This window comes from Hemitrygon akajei, chromosome 11 (assembly GCF_048418815.1).
Source record: "Hemitrygon akajei chromosome 11, sHemAka1.3, whole genome shotgun sequence".
In the NCBI taxonomy this organism is placed as follows: domain Eukaryota; kingdom Metazoa; phylum Chordata; class Chondrichthyes; order Myliobatiformes; family Dasyatidae; genus Hemitrygon; species Hemitrygon akajei.
The window spans coordinates 166,468,260-166,485,342 of record NC_133134.1 but is presented as its reverse complement, the minus strand read 5'-3'; the positions used below and the strand labels follow the sequence as shown (position 1 = coordinate 166,485,342).

At 47.9% G+C, this 17,083-nt stretch overlaps 1 protein-coding gene across 2 annotated transcripts in view; it reads right to left on the bottom strand.

The window, feature by feature from the left end:
- Positions 1–17,083, bottom strand: part of znf341 (zinc finger protein 341) — a 50,445-nt gene that overhangs the window by 8,553 nt on the left and 24,809 nt on the right. For both annotated transcript variants that reach the window (XM_073062175.1, XM_073062176.1), the window contains 5 exons: positions 13,954–14,038; positions 12,588–12,775; positions 9,120–9,301; positions 4,289–4,497; positions 2,127–2,223 (listed from right to left, as the gene is read on the bottom strand). In XM_073062175.1, the coding sequence (XP_072918276.1) occupies positions 2,127–2,223; positions 4,289–4,497; positions 9,120–9,301; positions 12,588–12,775; positions 13,954–14,038 (761 nt within the window). The remainder of the gene's footprint in view (positions 1–2,126; positions 2,224–4,288; positions 4,498–9,119; positions 9,302–12,587; positions 12,776–13,953; positions 14,039–17,083) is intronic.

Sequence of the window (17,083 nt, the reverse complement as noted above, 5' to 3'; positions counted from 1 at the left end):
CAGACCATAGACCACATACCCCTCCCATCCATGTACCTCTCCAAACTTCTCCCTGGTCCCATCGACCCACACCCGGACCATAGACCCCGTACCCCTCCCATCCATGTACATCCAAACTTCTCCCTGGTCCCATCGACCCACACCCGGACCATAGACCCCATTCCCCTCCCATCCATGTACCTATCCAAACTTCTCCCTGGTCCCATCGACCCACACCCGGACCATAGACCCCATTCCCCTCCCATCCATGTACATCCAAACTTCTCCCTGGTCCCATCAACCCACACCCAAACCTTAGACCCCATACCCCTCCCATCCACGTACCTATCCAAACTTCTCCCTGGTCCCATCGACCCACACCCGGACCATAGACCCCATACCCCTCCCATCCATGTACCTATCCAAACTTCTCCCTGGTCACATCGACCCACACCCGGACCACAGACCCCATACCCCTCCCATCCACGTACCTATCCAAACTTCTCCCTGGTCCCATCGACCCACACCCAGACCTTAGACCCCATACCCCTCCCATCCTCATACCTATCCAAACTTCTCCCTGGTCCCATCAACCCACACCCAGACCATAGACCCCATACCCCTCCCATCCATGTACATCCAAACTTCTCCCTGGTCCCATCGACCCACACCCGGACCATAGACCCCATTCCCCTCCCATCCATGTACCTATCCAAACTTCTCCCTGGTCCCATCGACCCACACCCGGACCATAGACCCCATACCCCTCCCATCCATGTACATCCAAACTTCTCCCTGGTCCCATCGACCACACCCGGACCATAGACCCCATACCCCTCCCATCCATGTACATCCAAACTTCACCCTGGTCCCATCGACCCACACCCGGACCATAGACCCCATACCCCTCCCATCCATGTACCTATCCAAACTTCTCCCTGGTCCCATCGACCCACACCTGGACCATAGACCCCACACCACTCCCATCCATGTACCTATCCAAACTTCACCCCGGTCCCATCGACCCACACCCAGACCATAGACCCCATACCCCTCCCATCCATGTACATCCAAACTTCTCCCTGGTCCCATCGACCCACACCTGGACCATAGACCCCATACCCCTCCCATCCATGTACCTATACAAACTTCTCCCTGGTCCCATCGACCCACACCCAGACCATAGACCCCATACCCCTCCCATCCATGTACATCCAAACTTCTCCCTGGTCCCATCGACCCACACCCGGACCATAGACCCCATACCCCTCCCATCCATGTACCTATCCAAACTGCTTTTAAATGTTGAAATTGAGCCTGCACCCACTACTCCTGCTGGCAGCTCACACTCGCACAACCCTCTGTGTAAAGATCTCCTCATGTTCCCCTTTCACCCCTGACCCATTACCTCTAGTTCTAGTCTCACTCAGCTTCAGTGGAAAAACCTGTTTGCATTTACCGTCTGTAACTCTCATAATTTTGTATACCTCTATTAGATGTCCCCTCATTTTCCTACACTCCAAGACATAAAGTCCTAACTTATCTAACCTTTCTCTACAACTCAGGTCTTCAATTCTGCTTATTAATATCCTTTCTGTATCAAATCATTTGGAGGTATCTGGTCAGTTTGTCTTTTCCATTAGGAAGTGCCATAGGGAGATACAGCTTGGAAACAAGCCCTTCTGCCCATCAAATCTGTGCTAACTGTTTACATTAATCCCAGTTTTAATACCCCCTCCCCACATTCTTCATCAACTAACCCCCAGATTTTAACACACACACACACACACACACACACACACACACACACACACACACACACACACACACACACACACACACACACACACACACACACACACACACACACACACACACAGGGGAGGGACAATTTACAGTGGCCAGCTAATCCCGCGTGTTCTTTCGGGTGTGAGAGGAAACCTGCAAGGTTACAGGGAGAACTTGCACAGAACCGGAGGTTGGATTCAAACGCAGGTCTCGGGCACTGGGAGAGCCTCACTCTATCTGCCGTGCCACCAGGCCTGGGTGCCCAACAACACTGTTGTAACCGATGGACGGTGAGGGGGGCTTTGACCAGACCGGGTTTGCAGGCCGCGCTTCGCGGAGAGGCGGGGGAGAAGTCTCACCTTCTGGCAGTGCGGACAGGGGTAGTGGTGAGTGGCACTCTGCAGGTGATGTTCCAGGGCCTCAGGCGTGGAGTACTTACTCAAACACCTCGAACACCTGTGGGCGCACAACCACAAGAGGGGTGAGGCTGGCTGAGGGCGAGCAGTGGGATGGCAGCGAGGCGGGGGGGGGGGGGGGACCGGGGCAAGACAGCGGAGGAGGCCAGTGGCTGCAGAAGGGAGGTGCTGTGGAGGGGGTAATGTTGGGAGCAGGATAGAAGATGGGGTAAAAAACAGTAGATGTGTGCGGGAGAGACAACAGGACTGCAGAAGGGGTAGATTTGGAGGCACTGAGGGGGAGAGTGGACCCCCAGCAAAGGGGTCAGGGGATTGGAAGTATATCTGTTGGGAAACCTCTGACTTATTTTAGGAATTAATTAGGCCATTCGGCCCACTGAGTCTGCTCTGCCATTCTATCACAGCTGATTTAGTTTCCCTCTCAACCCCTTTCTCCTGTCTTCTCCCCAATACCTTTGACACCCTGACTAATCAAGAACCCATCAACCTCCACTTCAAGTATACCTGATGACTTGGCTTCCACAGCTGTCTGTGGCAATGATTTCCACAGATTCACCACCTCTGGAATCAATGGCAGGAAAAGGCAGGATATAGAATATAGAACAGTACAGCACAATACAGGACCTTTTGGCCCTCAATATTTAGACTCTTTAACCTATTCCCAGATCAATCTAACCCTTTCCTCTCAGACAGTCCTAACCCTAACCCTAAGAGTCTCTTAAATGTCCCTGATGTATCTCCTTCTACCAGCAGCCCTGGCAGGATATTTCACACACTCAGCATTCTCTGAGGAAAAGACCCACCTCTATACTGCCCTTCAATCACCTGATTTTAGCCATTTCTGCTCTGGGAAAGTCTCTGGCTCTCCACTCGATACATCATCTTGTCCACCTCTATCAAGTCACCACTCATCCTCCTTCGCTCCAAAGCGAAAAGCCTGAGCTCACTCGACCTATCTTACTGACATGCTCTCTAATCCAGGAGGCATCCCGGTAAATTCAAGACGTACAAAAAGGCTGGATGAACTCAGCAGGTCGGGCAGCATCCGTTGAAATGAGCAGTCAATGTTTCGGGTTAAGACCCTTCGTCGGGTCCTGACGAAGTGACACTTTTTGTACGTCTTGATTTGACCACAGCATCTGCAGTGTACTTTGTGTTTACTATCCCGGTAAATTTCCTCTGCACCCTCTCTAAAGCCCCCACACATCCTTCCTGTCATGAATAACTGAGTTGAGTGTGAAACAGAGAGACACAGCAGTTGGGAAGGCCTAGTGACCTGAGGAATTTCCTGGGAAGATCAGGAGAAACTCTGACTCCAGCAGGGAACAAACATGATCAGGAAGAGACAAGGCCACTCAGGATATTCCCTGCTTACCCAGAAACTACAGTAACATACTAAAGTGCTGGAGGAACTCTAGAACTACACACACCGAATGCTGGAGGAACACAGCAAGTCAGACAGCCTCTGGAAATTAACAAAGAGGTTGGAGGCTATCCAGATGGCATATGAGGTGTTGCTCCTCCAACCTGGGTGTAGAGGATGCCGTGGACCGACATGTCGGAATGGGAAGAGGAAATCAAACTGAAATGGGTGGCCACTGGGAGATCTCGCCTTTCGTGGAGAACAGAGCGAAGGTGCTCGAAGAAGCAGTCCCTGGATCTACGTCAGGTCTCACCAATGCAGAGCAGACTAAACTGCCAACACTGGACACAGCAGACGATCCTGACAGATTCGCAGGTGAAGCGTTGCCTCGCCTGGAAGGACAGTTTGGGACCCTGAATGGAGGTGAGGGAGGTGAAGCACTTTTCCAACTTGCAAGGTAAGTGCCAGGAGGGAGATCAGTGGGGAAAGATGAGTGGACCGGGGAGTCGTGTGGGAGCGATCCCTACAGAAAGTGGTGAATGGGGCTGGGGAATGATGTGCTTAGTGGTAGGATGGCATTGTAGATGGTGGAAGTTATATACAAGTGATGTGATGGATACGGAAATTGTAGGCAGAGGAAAATGGACAGTGGACTTTTGGAATGAGACTCTTTGAAGGAAGTTTGGGACAACTGATGGTTCGGAGCATTTGTAGGGAATCGTGGAAAACAGAGGAAACTCACCTGTAAAATGTGGGGCCTTTCTTGGGCACCTGCTGTGGGTACAAACTGTGGGAATACTGGTGGACACCAAGTTCGTAGAGTGAAGGGAAGATCTTGTTGCAGAGATGACAGCGATACGTGATTTCATCATCGTGGTTCTTGATGTGTTCAACAAACTCCTCCAGCTTGACGAAAGTCTGAGTGCAATTCTTCACCACACACTTGTATACCTGAGGAATAAGGGCATAAAAATCAGCTCCGGCTGTTGACACTGACTGCTCGTCACTGCTCTGAAGCCCGGGGAAGGAAGTACTGAGGGTTCTAGACTGGGAGTTGTTCCCTGGTGACCCGCAGGGCCGCGTACTCGGACCGCTGCCCCAGGGCCGCGTACTCGGACCGCTGCCCCAGGGCCGCGTACTCGGACCGCTGCCCCAGGGCCGCGTACTCGGACCACTGCCGACTCACGACTGCACTGCCAGATCCTGCTTAAACTGCATCATCAAGTTCAGTGATGATAAAACACTGGCTGGCCTCTTCATAGACTCATACAACACTACAGTACAAAAACAGGCCCTTTGGCCCATCTAGTCTGCACAAAACTATTCATCCCATCCTTGTCCCATCGACCTGCAACCAGCTCATAGCCCTCCCATCCATGTACCTATCTAAGTTTCTCTTAAACGTTGAAATCGAACCCACGTCCATCACTTGTACTGGCAGCTCATTCCACACTGTCACCACCCTCTGAGTGAAGAAGTTCCCCCTCATGTTTCCCCTTAAACATTTCACCTTTCACACTTAACCCATGACCTCTAGTTGCAGTCTCACTCAATCTTAGTGGAAAAAGCCTGTTTGCATTTACCCTACCTATACCCCTCATAATTGTCTATACCTCGATCAAATCTTCATCAGATCTTCTATGTTCCAGGGAATAAATTCCTTACCTGTTCAACCTTTCCCTAAAGCTCATGTCCTCAAGTCCCAGCAACATCTTCGAAAATTTTCTCTGAACTCTTTTGACCTTATCTTTATTTTTCCTGTAGGTAGGTGACCAAAACTGCACACAATACTCCAAATTAGGCCTCACCTATGTCTTAAACAATTTGAACATAACATTCCAACTCCTGTACTCAATACTTTGGTTTGTGAAGACCAACGTGCAAAAAACGTTATGACCTATCTACCTGTGACACCACTTTCAATGAACGAAGGACCTGTCCCGTTGTTCTAGCAGACTCCTCAGTGCCCCACCGTTCACTGTGTAAGACCTACCCTGGTTGGTTCTACCGAAGTGCAACACCTCACACCTGTCGGCATTAAATTCCATCTGACGTTTCTTCATCCTCATCAGCAACAATGATGTGTCAACATACAGAGAGGAGGTAGAGAGGATTGTCAAGTGGTGTGAGAACAGGCTACCCCAGTCTCATCATGGACATGACAGGAGAGATGACCGTGGACTTTAGGAAGGTGCAGGTCGACTACTCTCCATTGCACATTGATAGCTCTGCCGGGGAGTGAAGAGCATAGGGATCTAGCCTGGACCCACAAAACCTTCTCATTAACCAAGAAGGCAGCGGCAGCATCTACACCTTCTGAGCAGACCAAAGGGTGCAAGGCTCTCCACCTCCATCCTAAAACCTTTCTACAGAGGCAGCATCAAGAGTGTCCTGTCTGTCTGCAGCATTGTGTGGTACAGAAGCTGCAAGGCAACGGACTGCAAGACCCAACAGAGCATAATAAAATCCGCCTAGAGGATCGCCAGAGTCTCCCTCTCCTCTATTTGTGACCAGCAGTGTTATAGACAAAGGTCTCAGAGGATCATTGAGAGGACCCACCATCCATCCCACAATCCCTCTGACTCACTACCATCAGGAAGGAGGTACAGGAGCATCAGGACTAGTACTGCCAGACTGGGTAACAGCTTCTTCCCCCAAGCTGCCAGACTAATGAATACCCTGCCACCACCGAGGTCTAGTCACTAAGACAGCGAGCTGTTTACTGTTTACCTGTAGTGCAATACATAGATAGATAGATAGATACTTTATTCATCCCCATGGGGAAATTCAACTTTTTTTTCCAATGTCCCATACACTTGTTGTAGCAAAACTAATTACATACAATACTTAACTCAGTAAAAAAATATGATATGCATCTAAATCACTATCTCAAAAAGCATTAATAATAGCTTTTAAAAAGTTCTTAAGTCCTGGCGGTAGAATTGTAAAGCCTAATGGCATTGGGGAGTATTGACCTCTTCATCCTGTCTGAGGAGCATTGCATCGATAGTAACCTGTCGCTGAAACTGCATGCACTTTGAATTATATCTATTCCCTTATTTGTGGTAGTATTTTCTTTTATGTGCTGTGAGTGATGTTTTGTGGGTGTATTGTAGTCCAGAGGAACGTTGTTTCATTTGGTTGTATAGTAAGATGACAATAAACTTGGACTTGAAGTTGAACATTGACGCACCGAGTGACTGGAAAAATCAGGAACATTCCAGGGACTCGGGAAGAGGTACTAAGCAAATTGTTGGAACTGTGCGCGCAGATTCAGATATTTATCACACGAACATCAAAACTTACTATGAAAGGTGTCAGCTGCGTTAACAACCAACACAGCCTAGGGACGTGCTAGGGGCAGCCCACGAGTGTGGCCACTCGTTCCAGCACCAGCATTGCCTGACCAGTACTGTACCCCTAGTTCAGACATTTATCTCATCAGTTTGACTGCGTGGGTTGTCTTACAAGGGCCGTTTGGAACTTCCTGTGGCCAGACATTTTAATTCCGATTCCCATTCTTGTTCTGACATTTTGCTCCACGGCCTCCTCTGGTGCCAAGATGGGGCCACCCTCAGGGTGGAGGAGCAACACCTCATATTCCGTCTGGGTAGCCTCCAATCTGATGGCATGAACATTGTTTGTTCCTTCTGGTAAAAAATATTCTTCCTCCTCCCACTCTGGCCTTCTACCTCTTTCCACCTGCCTGTCACCTCCCCCTGATGTCTGTCCTCCTTCCCTTTCTCCTGTGGTCCACTCTACTCTCCTATCAAATTCCTTCATTTCCAGCCCTTTACCCTTCCCATCCACCTGACTTTACCTTCCAGCTATTCTCCTTCCTTTTTATTCTGGTATCTTCCCCCTTCCTCTCCAGTCCTGATGAAGGTGTTGGCCCAAAACGTTGACTGTTTATTCATTTGCACAGATGCTGCCTGACCTGCTGAGCTCTCCTGCATCTTGTGTGTGTTGCTTTAGATTTCCGGCATCTGCAGACCTTCTCTTGTTTATGAAACAAAGGGTCACTCTTAAATCTTTTTTCTCTGAGGGTTCTGAATCACCGGAACTTTCTTCTCCAGAGGCCCGTGAAAGGTGGTCCTTGAACATTTAAAACATGAGATTCTGCAGATGCCGGAAATCCAGAGCAATACACACAAAACGATGGAGGAACTCAGCAGGTCAGGCAGCGTCTATGGAAAAGCATAAACAAGACCCTTCTTCGGTACATTTTCAAACATTTCTTGAATATCTTCTAAGGCAGAGGGTCATACAAGCTGGGCCAAGTGCATCCTTCAGGTGTGTTGGCTGTTAACACAAACAGTGCATTTCATTGTATGTTTCAAAGTACATGCGATACATAAATAATCTGAATCAGAGATAAGGCAGTAAGCCAAGTTTTTCCCTTACACGGGGCCTGTCTGTGGCGTGAGAGTGGGTGAGAGAGAGTAAGAAGGGTTTCTTTCGCTGTTCTGTTGCTCTGCTTGCACGTGAGCGCGCCACGTTGCCGCTGGAATGTGCAGCGTCACACGCAGGCTGCCCCCAGCTCATCTTTGTGTGTGTTGGTTGTTAATGCAAACAACGTATTTCACTGTGTGTTTGATGTACACTTGATGAACAAATCGAAATGGTATACGAGGGATTGCTGTGTCTTCTCATGGAGTATTAGACCATCATCTCGCAACATTAACAACTTCCTCTGGATTTTTATGCTATGCAGATGAGCTACATCACTTCCTGCTGACTCTGGACCAACCACATCGCTGCCAAGGCCACAGTGGCTCTGCTTCCTCAGGAGGCTAAAGAAACTCGGCATGTCCTTGCCAAACATCAACCATTTTTATTGACGCACCGTAGAAAGCATTCTATCTTGATGTATCGTGGCTCGGTATGGTAACTGCTCTGCACGTGAACAGAAACCAGCCTCCCCTCCACGGACTGATCACTGCCTCAGTCAAGGTCTGATTAAATTCAGTACATCAGGGAAACCAGCCTCCCCTCCGTGGCCTGTGTCTACACTTCTCACTGCCTCCGTGAAGCGGCCAGCATAATCACAGACCCCACCCGCCCCGGACAGTCTGTCTTCTCCCCTCTCCCACCGGGCAGAAGATACAAAAGCCCGAAAGCACATACCACCAGGCTCAAGCACAAATTCTATCCCGCTGTTATAATACTATTGAATGTTTTCCTAGCGCAGGGCTTCCCAACCAGGAGTCCATGGACCCCTCGGTTAATGCTAAGGGTCCATAAAAAAGGTTGTGAGCCCGCGTCTTAACACAAGATGAACTCTCGACCTGACGATGTACCTCACTGTGATCTTATCGTAGGCCTGCACTGCACTTTCCCTGTAACTGCAATACTTTATTCTGAATTCTATTAATGTTTTACTTTGTACTACCGCGATGCTCTGTACATCTATCTGTACAAATAAACAAATCTATCTGAACAATCTGCAAATTTACTTTGAACTTTGAAAAGCAAGCTTTTCGCTCCAGCTCGGTACACGTGGCAATTACTAGTCAGTTTTAAGGTGTGCTCCCAGGACAGCGGGTGGTGGGTAAGGGTGGGGCAGGACCCACCTGCTGGTTCTTGTGTTGGATCATGTGCGACTTGAGCTGGAAGTAAGTGACAAATTTACTGGGGCAGAACTGACACTGGTACGAGCTGTCAATCACCAGCAGCTGCCTTGCCTCCTGACTCCCGTCTGGCGGAGGGACGTCCGGCGTCTGGCGTGGAACATGTTCGGCACTCTCCGATACATCTGCTCGGAACGCAAGGGAAAGGGTGAGGGACAGAGAGGAACAAGAGCCTGTTAAAAGCAGCTGTAACTCAAAGTTCAAGGTAAATTTATTACCAAACTAAATTTATGTCACCATAAACAACCCTGAGATTCAATTTCTTAAGTTTATAGAATAATAACCGTAATAGAATCAATGAAAGACGGTCCAACTAGAGTGTTCAATCAGGGTACAGAAGACAACAAATTTGCAAATACAAAAAGAAAAAAAAACCTAATAATAAATAAATAAGCAATGAATACCGAGAACATCAGATGAAGAGTCTTTGAAAGTGAATCCACAGGTTGTGAGAACATTTCAATGATGGGGCAAGTGGAGTGAAGTTATCTCTTTTGGTTCAAGAACCTGAGGTTGAGGGGTATTAACTGTTTCTGAACCTGGTGGTGTGGGTCTTGAGGCTCCTGTCCCTCTTCCTGATGGCAGCGTGGCCTGGGTGGTGGGAGTCCCTGGTGATCGATGCTACTTTCCTGCGACCATGTTTCAAGTAGATGTGCTCAATGGTGGGGAGAGCCTTATCCGTGATGGACTGGGCCGTATCCAGTTACTGTTTATAGGCCTTTCCGCCCAAAGTTCAAGGTTCAAAGTAAATTTACTTTTGAAGTACTTCAATAGGTAGCTGAGTGGCCACTGAGAGTGTGCTTGTTGGTCTTCTGCTGCAGTAGCCCGTCCACTTCAAGGTTCGCACGCTGGGCATTCAGAGATGCCCTTCTGCACACCACTATTGTAACATATGGTTATTTTAGTTACTGTCACCTTCCTGTCAGCTTGAACCAGTCTGGCTGTTCTCCTCTGACCTCTCTCATTAACAAGCTGTTTTCATCCACAGAACTGCTGCTCACTGGATGTATCTTGTTTTCACACCATTCTCTGTAAACTCCAGAGACTGTTGTGTGTGAAAATCCCAGAAGATTAGCAGTTTCTGAGATACTCAAACCACCCCATCTGGCACCAACAATCATTCCAAGGTCAAAGTCACTAAGATCACATTTCTTCCTCATTCTGATGTTTGGTCAGAACAACAACTGAACCTCTTGACCATGTCCGCATGCTTTTATGCATTGAGTTGCTGCCACATGATTGGCTGATTAGATATTTGCATTACAACCAGGTGTGCCTAATAAAGTGGCCACTGAGTGTATGTAACCATTCACAACTTTGACATTCATTTTCTTACAGGCAGTTCTTCCTCTTCTTGTTTTACAGTGGTTGGCACTCAGCTTAATGGTGCATCACCACCACTTTCTGCTCCGGAGTGTGGATCAGACGACAGGCTTACATTCTAAATCCCTTCACCCATTCCCCCCCCCCCTCACACACACACACACCCTCCCCCCCCACACACACCATTCATCATATATCAAAAAAAACCCTGTCTCCCTTAAGAAAGCTAAAAGTACCCTGACCTGTGCTCTCTCACCCATGCCCAGTAACCCTTTCAACTCTTTTCAACTTTGCTTCACATTCCCATTCGGATATGTCCATACATGGCCTCCTCTACTGCCATGATGAGGCCAAACTCAGGTTGGAGGAGCAACACCTCATATACTGTCTAGGTAGCCTCCAACCCCTTGGTATGAACATCGAATTCTCCAACTTCCGGTAATTCCCTCCCTCTCGCTTCCCCTATCACACTTTCACTCTGCCTCCTCCTCCAGCTGCCTATCACCTCTCTCTGCCTTCTTCTACTACCCATAGTGCTTTCCCCTTACATTCCTTCTTCACCTCTCCTGCCTATCCCCTCCCCCACCCCTTGATCTTTCCTCTGATTGGTTTTCCACCCTCCCCCCGCCTCCTTCATAGGGCCCCTGCCCCCTCCTTCTTTAGTCCTGACGAAGGGTCTCGACCCAAAACGTTGACTGCTCCTTTCAATGGATGCTGCCCGACCTGCTGAGTCCATCCAGCTTGTTTGTAAAGCTAATTTTTCGAGATGTACATGCAAGTGAACTTTATCACCATGCACGACTTGCATTGAGATGTCACTTAGCAGCATATTGACACTGAGTATCCGCAACAGTGGTATTTGGACTTTTACCTTGCTTATGTGTACAGTTCACATATGATAGGAAATAACGACCAGTTATTGCACTTTCTCTATAACTGTAACACTTTATCCTGCATTCCTTTATTGCCTTCCCTTGTCCTACCTCAATGCACTGCTGTAATGAAATGATCCTCCTGATGTACAGACTAGCAGCTCAGGAGATGAATCCTATCCAGGGTAAAGTGTAGAACACAAAACAGAACAGACCAGAGGAAGTGTCTCAGCCGGAAATGTTGATCGTTAACTCCCCTCCCCAGACGCTGCCTGACCTGCTGAGCTCCTCCAGCATTCTGTGTGTGTTTCTCCTCAGTTTTCTTTCCTTGCCTTGCCGGCACAGTCTGACCGTAACATCTGCACAATTGCTGGCTTCCGGGAAACCTTACGGACACCACCAGCTCTGGGTCCAACGCCACTTTTGTTTTGAAGGACCCCAGTTCCTGCCTGCTGTCCATCCCTTTTCTCTAAAGATCAGCTTTACTTGTCGCATGCACATCGAAATATTCAGTGAAAGGTGTCCTTTGCATCAGTGACCAGCTCAGCTTGAAGATGAGCTCTTCACGACTATGGATTCACTTGGCTTGGTTGCTTTTGTTCTTTGCACAGTTAGCTTTTTTTCTTGGTGTTGTCTGTCCTTTTTTTTAAAAATAGGTTCTACTGGGTTTCTTTGTTTTGTGGCTCCCCGTAAGGAGACAGACCTCAAGGTTGTGTATAGCTTACATATTTTGATAAAAATGTACTTTGAACTTTGAAGTATCTTCACACTTCCCACGTCAACATAGCATACCCACAATTTACTAAACCTGGCCCGAGTGTTTTCAGAATGTGGGAGGAACCCGAGGGAAATTCACAAGGTCACGGGGTGAAAGTACAAACCGCCTTACAGGCAGCAGCGGAACGGAACGTGAATCACTGTTGCTGTCAAAGCATTACACTAACAGATACGTTCCCATGCCACCTTGAGACTCACCCCAATCTTCCCCGTAAGTTCATCCTGTGGGAGCTTGCTCTGCTCGGGCTAGCAGCTGCAGTTCCCAAATTATACCGCTTCATCGGTTGGTGAAAATGCCGCAGCTTCCCGGTTTCCTCGAGTCAGAACATCTTCAGAATGTTTTGTGGCGTTTCATGGTGACCCCTACCTGCCCTAGCCTACGGCCGGCTCAGAGCCCAATCCCCGACGTGTGTACATGCGTACCCATCGACTGACTAACCTGCAGCCTCGTTCTCTCCTTGCGTCCTCTTGTTCTCAGGGCTGACGGCCACCACCTGCATGGAGACGGTGGTGCGGGAGTTTCCTGCCGGCCACACCTTGTGGGTCTGCATGTGCTTCTTGACGTTGGACTTCTGGGCGAAGGCGCGGCCACAAACGATACACTGGAACGGTTTCTCGCCAGTGTGGCTGGAAACAGAGAGGGGCAAGTGGGGGGAGGGTCAGTGGCTGGAGGTGCATTGGGAAGATTATCAATCACACTATCAATCCACCTAAAAGAGTTCAAACTATCTCGTCTCAATCAGCAACTTGTGGACGAAGCCTGTGGGATGGGCGATTCTTTTCACAGTCCGTAACAGGCCATAAAACTCTCAGACATAGGAGTAGAATTAGGCCATTGGGCTCATCGAGGCTGCTCTGTCATTTAAAGGTCAAATTTCAAAGAAAATTTATTATAAAAGTATGCATAGCTCACAATCTGCTACCTTGAGATTCATTTTCTTGCCATTGTTTACAGGAAAAATAAAGAAAAAGAATAGTATCCACAAAGAACTATACATAAACAAAGACTGAATAATAACCGATGTGCAAATGGAGACAGACTCTGCAAAGAAAAAAATACTGAGAATATGTGTGGAAATGAGTCCTTGGAAGTGAGTTATTATCCCTCTCAACCCCACTCTCCTGCCTTCTCCCCATAAGCTTTGACCCCCTCACTAATCAAGAACCTATCATCCTCCACTTTAAATATACCTAATGACTTTGCTGTCTGTGGCAATGAATTCCACAGATCTGTACGTTCTCACCGTGACCGTGCAGGTTTCCTCTGGATGCTCTGGTTTCCTCCCACATTCCAAAGAAGTACAGGTTGAGGTCAGTGAGTTCTGGGCGTGCCGGAAGTGTGGCGACACTTGTAGGCTGCCCCCAGCACATCCTCAGTCACATCCTTGGCGCAAAATGACGCGTTTCACTGTGTGTTTCAACGTGCGTGTGACAAATAAAGCTAATCTCAATCTAATCTTTGTTTTATCCCCGGCTGAAGAAATTCCTCCCCCCTCTGTTCTAAAGGGGCATCCCCTTATTGTGAGGCTGTGCCTTTAAACGCTCTCAGAGTTGCCCTGACCCACAAGTTTGTGACCATACCACCGTACACTTGAGGATAATAAACCAATTTAGAGGAGGAGGTGGGCAAATGGAATTAGCTTGGATGAGTTTTGGTCAGTGAAGACCAGTTGGGCCAAGGGGCCTGTTTCTGTACTGTCTGACTCTCTCTGAGATTACTTTGAGATTCTAGACTTAACAACCACAGTGAGGTACAAAGGCTGTTTCTGCTTGGACTTTGACAGTTTGGAAACCTCCCAACGTACCTTCTGATATGTTGCTGGAGATCAAAGTTCTTGGCAAACATCTTATCACAGTAGCTACACTTCAGCTTTGGAAGCTTCCCTTTGCCTGAAACACAAAGAGGAAGAGGTTTGTCGGCTGCTCGGACTGCACTGCCTGTCACTCCTCGCTGTCCCGCTAGTTAAAGAAAGATTCACCTTACTGGTCACATGTACATTGAAACACGCAGTGAAACGTTTTTCGGTCCGAAGCAGGGTGGAGGCCGAAGATGACAGCCTGACGTGGGGTTAGAAGACTGTGTATGTGTGTTTGGGAGGGAGGAAGGGGTCTTGTTTTGCCGTTTGTTGTGCTTTGTGTTGTTCTATCAAACATTTTGGGTATGCTATACTGGCACTGGAATGTTTGGCAACACTTGGGGACCACCCCCACACACACTAGTGTGTTGTTTGGCGCAAACAATGCATTTCACTGAAGGCCCACCAGCGCCTTTATTTCCTGAGAAAGCTGAAGAAATTTGGCCTGTCCCCTAAAACCCTCACTAATTTTTATAGGTGCACTGTAGAAAGCATTCTTCTAGGGTGCATCACAACCTGGTATGGAAGTTGTCCTGTCCAAGACTGGAAGAAGCTGCAGAAGATTGTGAACATAGCCCAGCACATCACACAAACCAATCTTCCATCCTTGGACTCACTTTACACCACACGCTGTCGGAGCAGTGCTGCCAGGATAATCGAGGACACGACCCATCCAGCCAACACACTTTTTGTCCCTCTTCACTCCAGTAGAAGGCTCAGGAGCATGAAGATACGTACGGCCAGATTTGGGAACAGCTTCTTTCCAACTGTGATAAGAATGCTGAACAGATCCTGACCCGGATCTGGGCTGTACCTTCCAAATATCTGGACCTGACTTGCACTACCGTACTTTCCTTTTTCTAATTATGATTTATAATTTAAATTTTTATTACATTTACTTTGATTTGTACTTCAGTGAGTGCGAAGCACAGAATCAAATATCGCTGTGATGATTGTACACTCTAGTATCAATTGTTCGGTGACAATGAAGTATTTGTATTTGTTTCGATGTACACGTGATAAATAAGCTTGAATCTTGAAACGTCAATGACCAGCACAGTCTGAGGATGGGCTGGGGGCAGCCCACAAGTGTCGAGTTGCCACGCTTCCAGCATGAACATGGCTTGCCCACAACTTACAACGACCGACCCGTACGACTTTGCAATATGAGAATAAGCCAGAGCACTGAGAGCCACGCGACGGGGTCTGTTCTTATGGGGACGTCACAAGTCAGCAATGATCTCACTAAATGGCAAAAAAGGCTTAACGATCTCCTCGCTCCAAGCGAAACAAAGTTCAAAGTACATATATGTCACCATATACAACCCTGAGATTCATTTTCCTGCAGGCATACTCAGGAAATCCAAGAACCATAATAGAATCAGTGAAAGGCTGCACCAACAGGGCGGACAAATTAGTGTGCAAAGATCAAAAAATAATAATAGTAATAAGTAAACATTAAAACCCAATGGTGCATGTGGAAATTGGAGGCCCAGTGGTGTATCCAGAAGTCAGAGGCCTGACATCTTTAAGTCCAGTTAATTGGACTGCAGGTAGCCTGTTCTAAGGGGGGGGGGGTGTGTGTGTGTGTGTGCGCGTGCGAGCGTGTGTGTGTGCGTGTGTGTGTGTGAGTGTGAGTGTGTGTGTGTTTGCATGCGCACACACAAGGGAGAAATGGGGATTATTTGCTGTTGTCTGTGTTGTTCTGCTGAATATTGTTGGCATGCAATGCTGATGCCAGAATGTGTGGTGCCACATACAGGCTGCCCCCAGCACGTGTGTCTGTGTGCGCACGCCGGCTGTTAATGACACATTTGAAGTACTTTTGATCAAAAACTGAACCTGAAACCTTTCACCACATGACAGCAAGCAGAACAAGATCCCAATACAACAAACAATCCCCCTTTTGAGGGGGGAAAACCTCATCTCAAACACTGTGATAAAAAAATCCCACATTCTGCTTACTTGGTGGTTTGTGGGGAGACTGATAAAATAGGGACAATTAAGTGATTCAGGCAGACACACCATCAAGGCCATGCTCTCTTCTTGCTGCTGCCATCAGGAAGGAGGTACAGGAACCTCAGGACCCACATCACCAGGTTCAGGAACACTTATTACCCTCAACCATCAGGCTCTCGAACCAGAGGGGATAACTTCACTTGATTTTACTCATCCCATCACTGAAATGCTCCCACAACTTATCGACTCACTTTCAAGGACTCTTAGACCATAAGATACAGGAGCAGCATCAGGCTATTTGGCCCATCAAATCTGCTCCGCCATTTCAACATGGCCGATCCAATTTTCCTCTCAGCCCCAATCTGCTGCCGTCTCCCCATATCCCTTCGTGCCCCCACCAATCAAGAATCTATCAACCTCTACTTAAATATACATAAAGACTTGGCCTCCACAGCTGCCTGTGGCAAAGTCCACAGATTCACCACCCTCTAGCTAAAGAAATTCCTCCTCATCTCCGTTCTAAAAGGATGCCCCTCTATTCAGAGGCTGCGTCCTCTGGTCTTAGACTCTCCCACCATCCTCTCCACATCCACTCCATCGAGGCCTTTCACCACTCGGTAGGTTTCAATGAGGTTATCCCTCGTTCTTCTGAATTCTAGTGGATACAGGCCTAGAGTTATCAGATTCTCTTCATATGACAAGCGGTTTAATCCTGGAATTATTTTTGTGAACCTCCTTTGAACCTTCTCTAGTTTCAGCACATCCTCTCTAAGAGAAGAGGCCCAAACCTGCTCATAATACTCCAAGTGGGGCCTCTCCAGGACTTTAAAAATTTTCAGCATTACATCCTTGCTTTTATATTCTAGTCTTCTTGAAATGAACGCTAACATTGCATTTTCCTACCTCACCACAGACTCAACCTGCATATTAACCTTCAGGGAATCCTGCACAACAATTCCCAAGTCCCCTTGCCCCTCAGTTATTTTGTATTTTCCCTCCATTTAGAAAATAGTCAACCTTTTCATTTCTTCTACCAAAGTGCATGACCGTACACTTCACAACACTCTATTCTCTCTGCCATTTTTTGCCCATCCTCCTAATCTGTCTCAGTCCCTCTGTA